Genomic DNA, 13,769 nt, shown 5'->3' with positions numbered 1-13,769 from the left:
GGTCCCCCATACCGGGTCCGGCAGAAACAACGCCTGCTTGAGTGTTGTTGGTAGGGTGAGAGTATGGGCGTAATAATCGATGGTTTTCATTTGAACATTTCACCTAAAATATCACAGGGTGTGCTTGAGTGTGACAGTGTTATGTCACAGGGTCACATGCTTATGATTTTGTCATAAAAGATTGTGTAATAAAAAAAAGGGGCGTTCTTTGTGCTGGACTCTGTGTCTGGAAACACACACAGGAGAGGTGGGGGTTGAGCAGTTAGGCTCTTGCTAGAGACGTCGGGATGTGATCTCCTGATGCCATTGCTCCGACCTCACCCCAGCCCTGCCTGGGGTCGGGGGTGGGGCTGGCTGGCCGCCAGCCCTTCCAGCCTTGTCTTTTCATAGCCGTCACTGCCGCGCCCTTCCCTCCAAGGAACCTGTGCCCTCCACCCACGTCGGGGACTCTGCGTCCATGGGAAATGAACGTTAGTGTCCTGGAGTCCCTTAGGCCAGAGGAGCCACATACAGGTTCACGAGTACTTAGTGAATGAAGAGATATAACAGAGTCACAAACGAAGCGTATGGCGATGTCAGGATGAATCGGCTTCCCAGACATCCTGTGGCTCGTGTATTGTCTTTGTAGCCATCGTACCTTTGATAGCCAGATCTTTTTAAATGAAGGGATTAAACACTTCTTTGTCCCCGAGTGCAGAGCCACCTCCTCGGAGCTCCGAGGGGGTCGCCGAGGCGGAGGAGAGCCCGCGGGGCCGGAAACCGGGAGGCTCCGGTGCAGTCCGGTCTTCAACGTAAACTCCCCGAAATTCCCTGAGTGTCAGTTGAATCACTTTTCGAAACTGGAATTTGGTTGATGTGAGGAGCAGTCGTGGTGCAGAGCTTTGGAAATGCCGAGACGATTACGATTATTCACGGACACGCTTCCCAAAGCGTGTCACCACTGAGATGTGTATACGGCAGCGCGGGCGTGGGTGTGGACACACACCTACCCTACCTCAAATCTCAGAAAGTGTATTCTAATATGGGTTAACCTCCATTGCATGGACTCTGACTTCCTTATAACTGTAGTTTTTAGGATAAGAAACAATCTCTGGAATAATTCTAGCGGTTTTGAATACAGACCTCTGATGAAAGTTCATGCCGCCTTAGGGAACAAAGAAAGAACAAAGGGGAGAATTTATTAGGGTATCAAGTGTTACTAGGTTCACCTCCCCCACCTCTTTCTTTTCTTTTCTTTTCTTTTTTAAAGATTTTATTTACTTATTTTTAGAGAGAGAGGAAAGGAGGGAGAGAGAAAGGGAGCGAAACATCGATGGGCTGTCTCTTGCATGCGCCCCAAGCCGGCACCTGGTCTGCAACTCAGGCATGTGCCCTGAGCAGGACTGCGAATGGGAGAGCCTTTCGGTTTGCAGGATGAAGCCCACCTCCTGAGACACACCAGCCAGGGCCTCCTCCCACCCATTCTCCAATGACTGGGCTGCAAAGCAGGGCAGACCGTTGTATCTCGGAGAAGGGTGTGACCTGCTTCCCAGTTCTGGAGACACTGGACTGTGGCGGGGATATAGTCAGCCCCAGCCCTCCCCCCACCTCCTCATGCTGTTCCGCTTTCTGTGGTTTCAGTTACCCATGTTCAACCGTGGTCTAAAAATACTAAAGGAAAAATTCCAGAAAGAAATGATTCCTAAGTTTTAAACGGTGCACTTTTCTAACTAGTGTGACAAAATCCTAGCGGGTCCAGCTGGGGGGTGGGGTGCAAATCATCGCCTTGCTCAGCAGCCAGACTGCTGGTCACTTCCTTGCTGCCTCCGTTTTGGGGTCTGCTGTTGAGTCGTGCAGGGCTTGTGCTCAAGTCACCCGTATTTTACTTCATCGTGGCCCCAAAGCACAAGAGTGGCGATGCTGGCAATTTGGGCATGCCAAAGAGTAGTCAGAAAGCGCTTCCTTGCCGTGAATAGGTGTGCAATAACACGGATAACAGTAGGATAAACATAGTGTGGATGGGGTTTGGCAGCACCCCATCCGAGGTTTCAGGCATCCCCTGGGAGTCTTGGAACATGTCCCCAACAGATAAGGGGAGATTACTGTACTTAATTTTTTTCTTTTCAGTAGAACCTTTATTCTGACATGCACCTTAGGTGGGTTATTAATTTGTATAGTTTTTTCTAGCTTTGATAACATGTACCTGCTATGGCATGTTATCAAAGAACACACTCCGACAGACAGGAAAAGGACACTGGGCCCACACTCTAATTCCTTCAGTACTAATTTAATAAGGGCCTGTGGGTGGAAAACCTCATTCCCGAAGTGTTGCATTGTCTAGGTGGGGGACTGAGGGGGCCCCCCCGAGACATTTCAGGGATGGGACCTCAGGGCTGGGCTTCCCTGTAGGTGATCAGGGAACTTGCAAAGGCCAGGAGGAAAGTGACAATTAACATGACAAAAATGATCAACGAGAATCTGAGGACTTCATTAAGGGCAAGTATGAAAACCTTTTGGGGTTGTAGAATAAGCTGTAGCCCTGAATGACGTAGCTCAGTGGATTGAGTGTGGGCTGCAAACCATAGCATCGCAGGTTCGATTCCCAGTCAGGGCACAAGCCTGGGTTGCAGGCCACGGCCCCCAGCAACCGCACATTGATGTTTCTCTCTCTCTTTCTTTCTCCCTCCCTTCCTTCTCTAAAAATAAATAAATAAATAAATCTTAAAAAATAGTCCAATCTTTAAAAAAGAATAAGCTGTAAAACAAACACCGAGTTTCCAGTTCAGTAATGTAAAACAGATTTTGAATTACTTGTGTGTTGAATACTTACTGTTTTTAGCTTCCAAGGCCCCTGAAGGCCTTCATCTGGCCCTGTACGTGGTTCAAGAAGACTAGGAACCCCTTTGGGGGGGATTGAGGGGTATCACACCTGGTGTCACCTGCAACAATGGTCTCTCACTTTTGCAGATCTTTTCCCCACTTTTGTCCTCACTTCTTCACCATGACCTTGGAGGAAGACAGAGACTCGTGTGCAGTTTCACAGTGAGGAAATTGGAGGTGGTACAGACCTGTCTAGGCTGGTGTCGAAAGGTCAAGCAGGGCTCGACATGAAGGCTAGGTCTGCATGCTAGTCCTGTCTCTTTCCATCCCCCTTGGCCACGACTTCATGATTCTATGCTTTAGGAATTCTGGCTGGCTGTTTTAAAATCTATTTTCTTTTTCTGCCAGTAGTTGTATTTGAAGGCAACTTTGGGAGATTTATGACCTGATAGGGAGTGAAGAAAGATTCTAAGAGAGATTTAAACGTACTTACAAATGTAGATAACATCCATGAGGCTTTAACAATTACAGAAAACCTTAGGGATTGTTTTTAAAAGCAGAGCAAAGCGTATGTGATACGTTCTTGGAAGAGAAATGGGACGCATCTCATCATTTATTCTCTCTGAGCTTTATTTTCCTTTTTTTTTTTTTTTAACAATAAGAGGCTTAGACTGTCATTCCCCTAGACCTTTCCAGTTCTATCAGGCTCTGATGCAAAGATCTACTTTCATGTGCTAGTGTGATTTGCACGCTCTATACAAATATCTATAAAATCCTGTATTAATGTCCAAGAGCTGCCACAACCGTGTACCCAAACTAGGCACCTTAAAGCAACAGAGATTTGTTTTTTCATAGCTCTGGAGGATAGAAGTTCAAAATCAGAGGGCTGGCATGGCCATGCTCCCTCCGAAGGCTCCAGGGAGGAATCCTTCCTTGCCTCTCTCTGGCCTCTGCTGGCTCGCGGCAGCGCTTGGCTTGCAGCCACGTCACCCCCGTCTCTGCCTCCATCTTCACGTGAACATCTTCCCTGGATATTCTGTGTCTTCTCCTCTTTGTTTAGGGATAGAGTTCATATTGGATTTAGGGCCGTTCCTAATCTAGTGGACTTTATATGAATTAAACTAATTACATATGCACAGACCTCATTTCCAAATAAAGTCTTGTCCTGAGGGTCCAGGTGGATGTGAATTTTGGGGGAGACACTATTAAACTCACTACAAACCAAAATAAGTAAAAATTCATTTACTTACTCAACGGCATCTGTGTAGTGTTGGTTACCTGTCAGACACGGGGGGACATGGTCTTCCTTGCCCTCCCAGAGTGTCTAGCCCCATGTCGAAAGCAGACAGGTAAAGAAGCAATCACACAGGGTGTGACATGCACTGGACAGCCAGGCAGAGTCCAAGCCTTCGGTGAGAAGTTTCACAGAAAGCTAGCCACCAGCTTCAATGCCTAGTTTCCTGACTGAGATCATAGAGTGAGCCTACGTTTCTTTTGCATTAGGCACCTTGTTTCTCCTTTGCGTGTGTCAGGAAGGCTTTGGTTATAACGTCATTGTCATCATTGTCACCGCCACCATAGTCTTCCCATTGCAACTCTGTGATGATTTTTAATACTCACCAACCTCAGTTCCCGTCAGAGCGCAGGTTCTGGGTTATTAAGAGCTTCATTGTACAAACGACACTAGAGACACTCTTGACTGTTCATTAATCATCAGTGGAGCTGGGGGTGGAGGGAGAAAAGGAGGTTCTGCTGCTTCCCGGACAGCAGAGGGTTTGTTGTGTTGAAAAGGTCTTCTGTTTACCCAACCCCCTGAGGTTTCCTTTTGGGATGTTGTGATTTGCTCCATCTGTGATACAGAAGGGTCCTGAGATGCTGTTTATCCCACCATTGCAGTTGCGGTCGGATGTCGAGATGAGGCGATGAGACATTGAGGAAGGGAAAGGACGTGTTCTGGCCCAAGGCCAGACCCAGAGGTCTCGATTCCCAGCCCCAATGTCTGGTCCCTGCTTCTAGGTCGCCTCTCCAAGGCTTCGCCTCTCCTTTTCGCACAGCAAATGAGATGGGGATGAGTGACTCCAAGTAGGGAGATACTGATTATAGTCATTCTGCAGTTCCCTTTGTGCTCAGGGACAATTTTTAGAAACCTGAGCAATGTCACACATTGTTGGTTAGAGCCAGTGTCAGACACCATGCGATTAGGAAGTCACTAAGCAAGGCCCAGGCGTAGTCTAAGGGGCTCAGTTCCACCTTAGCGCCACAGGCATTTACCTGCTGAATGCTGCCATGTTTGAGGCAGGTGAAGATTTATGATAATACAATGGGTGCATTGTCAACCGACCCTCCCAGTTGCTTAGAAACTAAGCTGCTACAAGGATGTTATGGTGCAGACTCACCCAGCCACCGAGGTGAGGAAGTGAGTTCTTAGAAATGTTTTGGCAGATGCCTCTGTCGCTGTGCTTTGAGGACTTCCCCAGTTCATGTGGAAAGGGAAACCCAGATCTGAGAGAAATCTTCCCCTCGATGCTACAAAAAATTGGTTGCATTTGGTCAATCACACAATTTTGCGGGCGTGCTCATGTCACAGGGATGCTTTGGGGTCATCTGGTTGTTCACGCAAAGGCCTGAGATGCCTCTTGGGAATCTGTTCATTGCTAAGGAATTGGGACAATGACGCCGCAGTCCTTGTTCTCTGAGAGAGAGAGGACGGGGTGGGCGAATAGTGTCCTCTCTGTGGGACAGCCATTGCTGACTTTGACAAGAAGAGTGGAAGAGTTTAGAGGGGGGAGGCTATGCTAGGATGTCATGGGGACCATGCAGTGGAGAAGACAATGACGGCTAAGGGAGAGCTCATAGCACAAAGGTGTTGGCGGCCGTGGAGAAGGGTGGGGAAGGAGAAAGATGAAAATTTGGGATGATAATTGAAATTCCTTTTCTTTGTGTTCATTAAATCCCCAAAGACTCTTTTATTCAGTGAGGTTCTCAAGCCACACGTCTTTGTTTTGAAGACATTCCACTTGTGGGAAAGGTTTCTCTGAATATGGAAGGCTCCTTGGGCAGAGGACTGGTTTTTGCCTGTTCTTCCTGGTACCGCCTCTGCGTGGGGCTCCGAGGTTCCCTGAGCAGAAGTGAAGGCCTTCTTCTCGGTAAGGAGTCTGCTTCTGCTGAGCACACGCTGACTTCCCCAGGACGAGACTCTCGCTTCCCTGCCTCTTGTGATGGCTGCGTAAAGAAAATTCCACCTTCCCTCAGAGGCTCCGGGAGATGCACCCTGAGAGCTTGTGGGGTGTGCTCTTATGATCTCGCAAGTCTCTTCTGATTGACATGGCGCCCAAGGTGGGGGAGGCGACCTTCACACCCCAGCGGAGGTGGCATGGTGAACTGGGGGGTCCCCAACACAGATCTGCTTTCCCTCCCCCCACTCCTCTCACCCCCGCCCTACCCCACTCCCACCTGAGACATTGACGCTGCGGCCGGGTACCAAGCGAGGAAGGGCAGGCAAGGCCCACAGAGCGAATGCGGAGTCCGTGTCCTGGTGTCATGCTTATTGAGGCTCCTTCCCTCCTGCCTGTGATCCATCGCTCCAGGACAAATGTCAAGCGAGTGTAAGGATGGCAGCCTCATGCCACATCCCACCAAGTCAGAATTAGAAACTGTCTCCAAAGGCGAGCTCTTGGAACAAGCGCCGCCCTTTTGGGGGAACACGGTGCAGGCTGCTGCCCATACGCTGTGCTCAGACAGCTCAGTGGGCGAGGTGCTGAGAGAGGCCAGAAGAGGACCTGCGTCTGTCTCTTCCTCGCAGCGCCTGCGTGCTGCCTGCATGCCACCTGCCCTGTGCTTGTGCATGGGCCTGCCTCCCCGGGTCCGGCAAGTGGCACCCAAACGGAGCCTGGCTGCAGGTTTTTCCAAACTGCACCACAGAGGCCGCCTCCTGGGGCTGGCCGAGGAGATCTTTTCCCGAGAACCTCTGCGGTATTTTGAGATACATCCGAATATTGTGACAATTATCTCAAACACAATATTTTAATTGTGTTCGGTATTGATGGAAATAATTCACATCAACCCTGGACCCGCAGACAAATACTTTCGTAAGGGTAAATATCAGAAGATATCTATTTTACCCACGCACACAAAGACGTGGTTGTCTTTTCTAGCACGCAAAGCAAAATCCTCGGATCTTCTGCAGACACTAGGAAAATGGAAAATATCGACGGTCAGTCGGACTGCTGCGGATCTGCACACCAGAAGCGTGGTCCCGGACTTTGAGCGAGAGGGTCTCGGAAGCACACGTGCCTGAGGAGTCATCTTCTAATTGAACCTTGCGTTTTCCAGATGAAGAAATGGGGGCCCACGGAAGGGAAGGGGTTCAGCTCCAGCCCTCCATCCCAGTACGATTTTCTTCCTGGCACACAAGCACCGCCCCCTTCCCCCGACTCCATCCCAGTTCAGAGCGAGGAGGAAGCAGGAGGAAGGTGTTGTCAGTATTCCGTTCCCAGGGCCGCTGCAGCACCCAGCTGGGAGGAGAGGAGAAGTTGGGGCAGACAGCAGGTCGGCCGGCGGTGTTCTCACCGCGACCTCACCAGGAGAGGGCAGAGGGACAGCCCAGAGTTCCAGTTTCCCTCCTGGGGTTGAGGTCATAAGTGAAGCCGAGGGAACAGGAACGACAGAGTCCCCGCACACGGAGGGACATTCTCGTTGCCTGGAACAAAGGAAGCGAGTATTTTCGAGAGCTCACCATGCACCGGGGCGACCGCTCGGTGCTTTCGAGTGTGTTCTCTGATTGCAACTGCGCAGTCACCTCCTGGGGATATCCCGATGGCAGGGGCCCTCGCTGTGGCAGACACAGGAGCTAAAGCTCAGGGATGGCATACAATGTTTCCGAATTCGCAAAACCAGAGGAGCCCCAGTTCGAACCAAGTGTGACCCTCAAGCCGACATACACCCTCGGTCTTGTCTTTCCGGGCTCCGAGCGAGGACAAAGACATTAGAGCAAATGGTTGGCGAGGGCATGAGACAGAGGAAGGGTATGTGTGGCAGTCAAGTTTGATCAGGAGGTGGGAGCCAGGCCAGGGGGGGCCTTGAATGGGGTGCTGTGGGGGTGTTTCCGGGCGGTGGGGGAGTCAGCGTGAAGTCACCGGGTATGCGGGCTGAGGGGGAAGGTGCGGAGGGGCCGGGAGCAAGAGGAAGGGCCGCCGAGGTGGTTTCACAATAGTGTCTGGACTCCACGGGACCGACGCTGGAGATTTCTGGGAATGCGCCCGTTTCCGACACCGGCTGACCTCCGGGAGAAGGAACAGAAAGCCTCGGGCTGGAGTTCCAGTAGCTCCACCGAGAGAGGAAGTCACGTGTGCCTTCCTGGCAGCCTCTTGGCATCTGGGTGTCAGAGGACGTCCCCTGGGTCACTACCACCCTTACGTTGTCAGGGCGCTTCAGAACGACGGGAGCGGTCTTTACATTGCAGAAACTGTTTGGAGATTTTGCTTCAGTCCTATGGTCCGATCACGAGGGCTTGGAGATCAGAGGGCTTGACATCAGCCTGGGGACGAGAAGGTCTCCTTTTTATTTCTCTTGTATTAACATTGGCTTGGGGCTGCAGCTGCAGAAACCTGGATCATGAGTTAGTGCTGGAAGGGATGCCTTGATCTTCCAGTAATTGTTAAAAGATGAGAAGACTGATGTCTCGAGCAGTCAGGAAACTTGCCTAAGATGACATCACTCCTGCCTGGCCGGGTTAGAACGCAGGTCACCGCTAGCCAAGCCCTGCGCTCTCCGACTGGAACGAGGTGGCCACACACGCTGCTGCGACCGACTTGCTCGGAGAGCAGCGGGGCGTTTATTTGCGCCGGGGATTGGGGTGATAGGGTACAATGCCTTCTAAGGGGCCTTCTTCCAGAACACTGCCCCAAGGACACCCATTGGGCCCCAACACGCAGTTCAGAAAGGGGAGAGAGCCAAAGGCTTATCATCTCAAGCCACCCCGAGTGAACACCTCGCCGCATGGGCTCCTCCCTGAGCTGGCAGGGCTCCAGGCGTCTCTCCTTCCGCCCCCGCCACCTCCGGGTTTCAGCGTGGTAAGGCTTGTGCTCCGATTCCCTCGGGAAGCAGGGGATTCCTCACGCCTGTGGGCAGTCGCCAGAGGAATCCACTCGACTGCAGCTACTGGTGCGCGCCAGGGAGTGGGAGGCGGGGATTCCGCGCCCCAGGGCAAGAAAACAAAGTCCTCGGCAGGCCTCCCTCGCCTCCCTCCCGTCCGGACATCCAGCCAAACCACGTCCCGTGGAAAGAGCTGTTGCTCTTGGGAGGAACAGGAGGTAGAATTTTATTTCCATGTCCTTCTTCAGTAGGTGACCGAAGCATGTGGCGCAAAATTTTTAAAAAATGTAACAGAGCAGACCGTGAAAAGTGGGGGTCCTTCCTGGTCCTGACCTGAGGATTTCCATTCTTTTCTCCAGGGGTGACATTTGTGAGCAGCGTTTTGTGTCTCCGTTCAGATAGATTCAGCGCCCACGCCGGCATCGCTTTTATTTTGTTAATACATAGTAATGTACTTCGTGCATAATCCCGCCTTTTGTTTTCTTTCCCTTTATATATTTCGGAGTTCGCTCCTTATTGAATCTGTTTGTTCTTTTCACTGTCAATTAACTGCAACACTTTATCCAGCAGACTTCCTCTCTTCCTGCTTGCTGGGGAATACTCTCTGGGTTCAAGTTCGATTTTTTCCAAGCTGTTAAAGAGAAGGGGAAAACCCAACATTAAAAAAAGCTACACTTGCATGCTCTGAACTCTGAAGGGTTAGGTCAGTTTTTATGGCCTGTGCGCCCTGAATATAAAACGCCTTGACTCCTGCGTTACAGTCGGGAGCCACTCCCAGGGCATTCTGGGAGTCTGTGGCCACGGTGGACTGATTGGTCCCACGAGGGGATGGATCTGTGCAACTGAGTGAGTTTCTTGACGAGGTGACTATCAAATGCTCTGGTATCCAAAACGGGAAGTTGGGACTCAGTGAGCCAAAACCATGTGCCAAAGGAAAGTTGGGCAGGGACCAGCACAGACCTTAGCTGCTCGCACGCACGGAACAACAGAACACTCCTGACTTATCTCAAGAACCATGACAGAGAAGCCGGGGGCGGGTTGGGGGCACCCAGGAGGCAGCCTGGGTCTAATCTTCATGGAAAACACCAAGTCTTTGGCAAGTTGCCCCCTCTCTAGGCTACTACACCCCTGTGTCATAGAACATGACTTGTCGATTCCGTTCGTTCACTATTTTATTTTCCTAAAAGCATGTCCTTTTTCCTCCTTCAGGTGCCACCTCAGTATCCTCCAGTTCAAAGGATCAGAGCACAATTTACCAGTAAGTACTGTTGAAAGTTTACTTTTTTAAAAGAATCTCCTCTCCAGCCCCTTCACTTCCTCCACAACCCAGCGTCTCACCCTTTCTCAGGGAAGCATTACAGCCTGGAATTGCTGGACCCTGCATGTTGTGCTTGTTGGGGACAAAGAAGGTGTAGAAAGGAAAAAAAGGGGGAGTCCTTAGTTACCAAATCTGCTTGCCACTGTATGAATGAATTCTTGTAGCTGCCTCACTAATCCTTCCAGGAACCATCTGGGTAAGAATTATTCTTATTTTTTAGGTAAGGAAACTAAGGCTTTACTTCTTACAAGATGGTCTGTGGGACACACCATTTCCAGTATAGGACAAGGTTTTTACCTTAATGAGAGCTGGGACCCAGCTCTCACTAACTACTGGGAGGGCGTCGCTTAGTCCACGATTAACACCAGGACGCCCACCGGTAGTTTCCTCAAGGCTCTTCATTGGTTTCTACGTTCTCCTGAGCCCGAGGAACGTGTATCTTGCCCTCCGTGAGTGGTCTTCCTCTTCAATTCCAAGCATGCCCCGCGGGCCTGCTACAAAGCAAGAATGACTGAGTTGTGTCCAGCACTGGGGACACGAGCCACAGTGGGGACTCTGAGATGTGGCTGCTCAGCCATGACGGAGCTGATGGAAGAGAAAAGAGATTTAGACTTTTTGGCTTACACTTGGAATGAATGGCTCCACACAAGGTTACCAAAGTCATTACTCTGCATCCTCCTCTTCCTCCTCCTCTTCCTTTTCCTTCTCTGGTGGAAACAGTTCTTCCCAAGGCGCATTCCAGGGGAAACTAGCAACACAAAGTTGAAGGGAGAAGCAGGCCTGTGTTCCCGAGTGCTGTCTCCTTCTTCTTACTGAGCAGACTCTGAGCTCACCGACATTCTGCACACGGCAGCATGATTCAGCTTTAGTGGCTGCTGGCAAAGGACACTCGGTTCTGTTTAGAAGTCCAGTGCCCCTGGTGTGTGAAACATGTGCATTTCACAGTCAGATGGAGAGAGAATAGGAAGAGCTCGAAGCCATGACTTTGCATGGAGAGGGTGCACGGGACCTGGCAAGTGGCCCTCCCACCCCCTTTTGCTCTCAGAGCCACTGAGCAAGAAAGAAAACCCTGAAGTTGCCAGTCCCTCCTGGTTTTGAAAATCTGGAGCACCTGCAAGCTCCATTTCTTGCCACAGGTCTGTTGCAACGACTACCAATTGCTTTAATTCCTCGGCTCTTGAATCCCAGCCCCATCGGGAACCCTCTCAGGTACTAGCCCTAGCTGTGCCCTCCTCCATTCCACAGACAAAGCATGGTGCTCGCTTCCTCTCATCCTCCTCAAAATCTCTCCCTATTGCTGTCTCCTCATATGTTTCTAGACATGCTGGAAGGTTGTTGTCCAAAGCTGTGCTAAGGAATCATTCTTTGTTCCTTCTTCTTTTTGTCTTACCCTCCTTAGGCTGTGACAGTGACCAAGGTTGCCTCCTCACATCCCCAGGCGAGGAGACCATGACGGTGCAAGACAACTCAATCCCCATCAAATGTGATGGGTTTTATCTCATCTCCATAAAGGGCTACTTCTCCCAGGAGATCAACCTCAACCTTTATTACCGGAGAAACCTGGAATCCCTCTTCTCCCTGAGCAAAGTCACATTCGTCAACTCTGTCACCGTGGCCTTTCTGGCTTACAAGGACAAAGTCTACTTGAATGTGACCACCCACAATACCTCGTATGAAGACATCCAGGTGAATGGCGGGGAGTTAATTCTCATTCACCAAAATCCTGGGGGATTCTGTGCCGAATGAGGACCTGACGCCCACATGGAGGCCAGTGCCGAGCATACATGCCACACGGAGGGTGGGCAGGACACCGACTCTTCCTTGGGAGTGGAGGAGTCGTGCCAGCTCAGCCCCATCTACGGCCACACAGGATGTGACCGGAAGATCCCCCCACCCCTACTCAGGGATATTTAAGACTTATTTTATGTATCATTTAACTTTATTTATCCTCATATCTACCAAACGACTCAGCCCTCCTCCCCCACACGTGCCTCACGCCTCCCAGGTGCCTCCCAGGTGCCTCCCAGGTGCCTCTGTGGGATGCGAAAGTAGGTGCCTCCCCCCGAAGACGCACTGTTTCCACTGGGCAGGAAACCGTCGTAATAAACTTGCTGTATTGACAAAAACACTGGACTACCATTTGCTAGACACTTGACACCTGGCACTGTCAACACGTGGAGGACCCGGGAGGGGGGCGATGAGTCTGCCGAAGAGAGTGTGGACCTCCTCCTGATAGCCGGGGCTGCCTCTCCAGCGTGGAGTTGGGTGCAGTTTGATCGTTGCCTGAATGCCTCTTGTTTGGTGAAGTTCAGAAGGAAAGTCACCTTGCGAGCAGCTGTCCGGACTTGGTGGAGAGAGGCAGCTAAGGCTGACTCCGTGCCCTGCCTGGGCTTGCTTTCTTTACCACTCCCCCAGTCGCCAAATGTTCTAAATAGAAATTCTCTCTCAAAAGCCCACCCCGGTGATGTGATACGGGGAAAAATCAAATCGGCCATTAAGGAAAACCAAGGAAAAGCACTCTCTAACCCAGGAGAGTGAGAGGGTTTGCTGGAGTGCACGGGAGAACCGTGAACCTGGAACTCTCAGGGGAAAAGTCAGTAAGACTCGAAGCAGCCTGGGGAGGAAATCACGCTCTTTGCCACAGTTTGCCAGAGGAGCACGGATGTGTCCTCCTCCTTATGCTGACAAACACTCACCCCCATGCCTTGTACACGCACACACCACATGGCTAGTTTCACAGATGAAGCAATTCCATGATCACATGCAAAGTCATGTCAAAGACACGGAGCGCACCCTGTTTCTTATGAAAAACAATAATCTCTATGTAGAAACACCCTGGTATCCCAGCGATACCTGAAACTAGAGGGGCCCATCATCAGCCAACCCCTTAATGTTTCACTGAAATGCTCCTCTTGATCAGGCTGCCAGCATAGTAGACAGTGGGATTTTTCATAAGTCAAATTTCACGTTATTGTGTAGGTTCTCAAATTCTGGCCAATATTTTATTTTTTAACAGGAGCCAGTGTTTCCCTGCCATTTTAAATACAGTGCACAAAATGCCGCAGACTTTCTCTGGGTGGTTCTGCGTCCTCCCCGTCGCTGTCCTGTGCTGCAAGGCAGTGACATCTCCAGGCTGTTCAGAAAGGTGGCAGGCAGTTTGGCCCTGCGCTAGATGGTCTCGCTCAGGTTTCATTACTTTTATGTCTGCTCAGCGTAGCTTTCCATCTCATCTGAAAGTATCTATTTCCAAGGATCTTCCCACCTTTCTATCTTAGTCTGTTGTGGGACATAAATAAGTGCTCAGTAAAAAGAAAAAGGTAACTAAGAGAAATTGTGCCTAAAGGTAGGAGTGATCAAGTTCTAGATGGTGGCCAAGGCCTCACGTAATCCTAACCATGACCATAGGTAGACATTTAGGGAGGGCCTACTGTGGACTGGGCATCAGGATAAATGGTTTACGCGAACCATGCTGAGCAAGATGCTCCGTAAATCTGTCTCGACTACTCAGAGGAGCTATGTGTGTAGACACGCACACACAGGAGCATGTTGACTACGGTCG

At 50.6% G+C, this 13,769-nt stretch overlaps 1 protein-coding gene across 2 annotated transcripts in view; it reads left to right on the top strand.

Annotated features, from left to right (window-relative positions):
- The window catches only part of TNFSF4 (TNF superfamily member 4), a 60,509-nt gene extending 47,720 nt beyond the window's left edge, over positions 1-12,789 (top strand). The window contains exons 3-4 of one of the 2 annotated variants that reach the window (XR_006785634.1): positions 10,102-10,150; positions 11,610-11,688. Coding sequence is in view for 1 of the 2 variants with exons in the window: in XM_045838742.1 (XP_045694698.1) it covers positions 10,102-10,150; positions 11,610-11,956 (396 nt within the window). In the remaining variant the exon portion in view is untranslated. Of the gene's footprint in view, positions 1-10,101; positions 10,151-11,609 lie in introns of both variants that reach the window. The other variant, XM_045838742.1, reaches the window with a different exon arrangement.
- The last annotated feature ends 980 nt before the right edge of the window (positions 12,790-13,769 follow it).

This window comes from Phyllostomus hastatus, unplaced genomic scaffold, assembly GCF_019186645.2.
Source record: "Phyllostomus hastatus isolate PE091 unplaced genomic scaffold, TTU_PhHast_1.1 phas_contig_283, whole genome shotgun sequence".
Taxonomy (NCBI): domain Eukaryota; kingdom Metazoa; phylum Chordata; class Mammalia; order Chiroptera; family Phyllostomidae; genus Phyllostomus; species Phyllostomus hastatus.
This window is presented reverse-complemented; position numbering and strand designations above follow the sequence as displayed.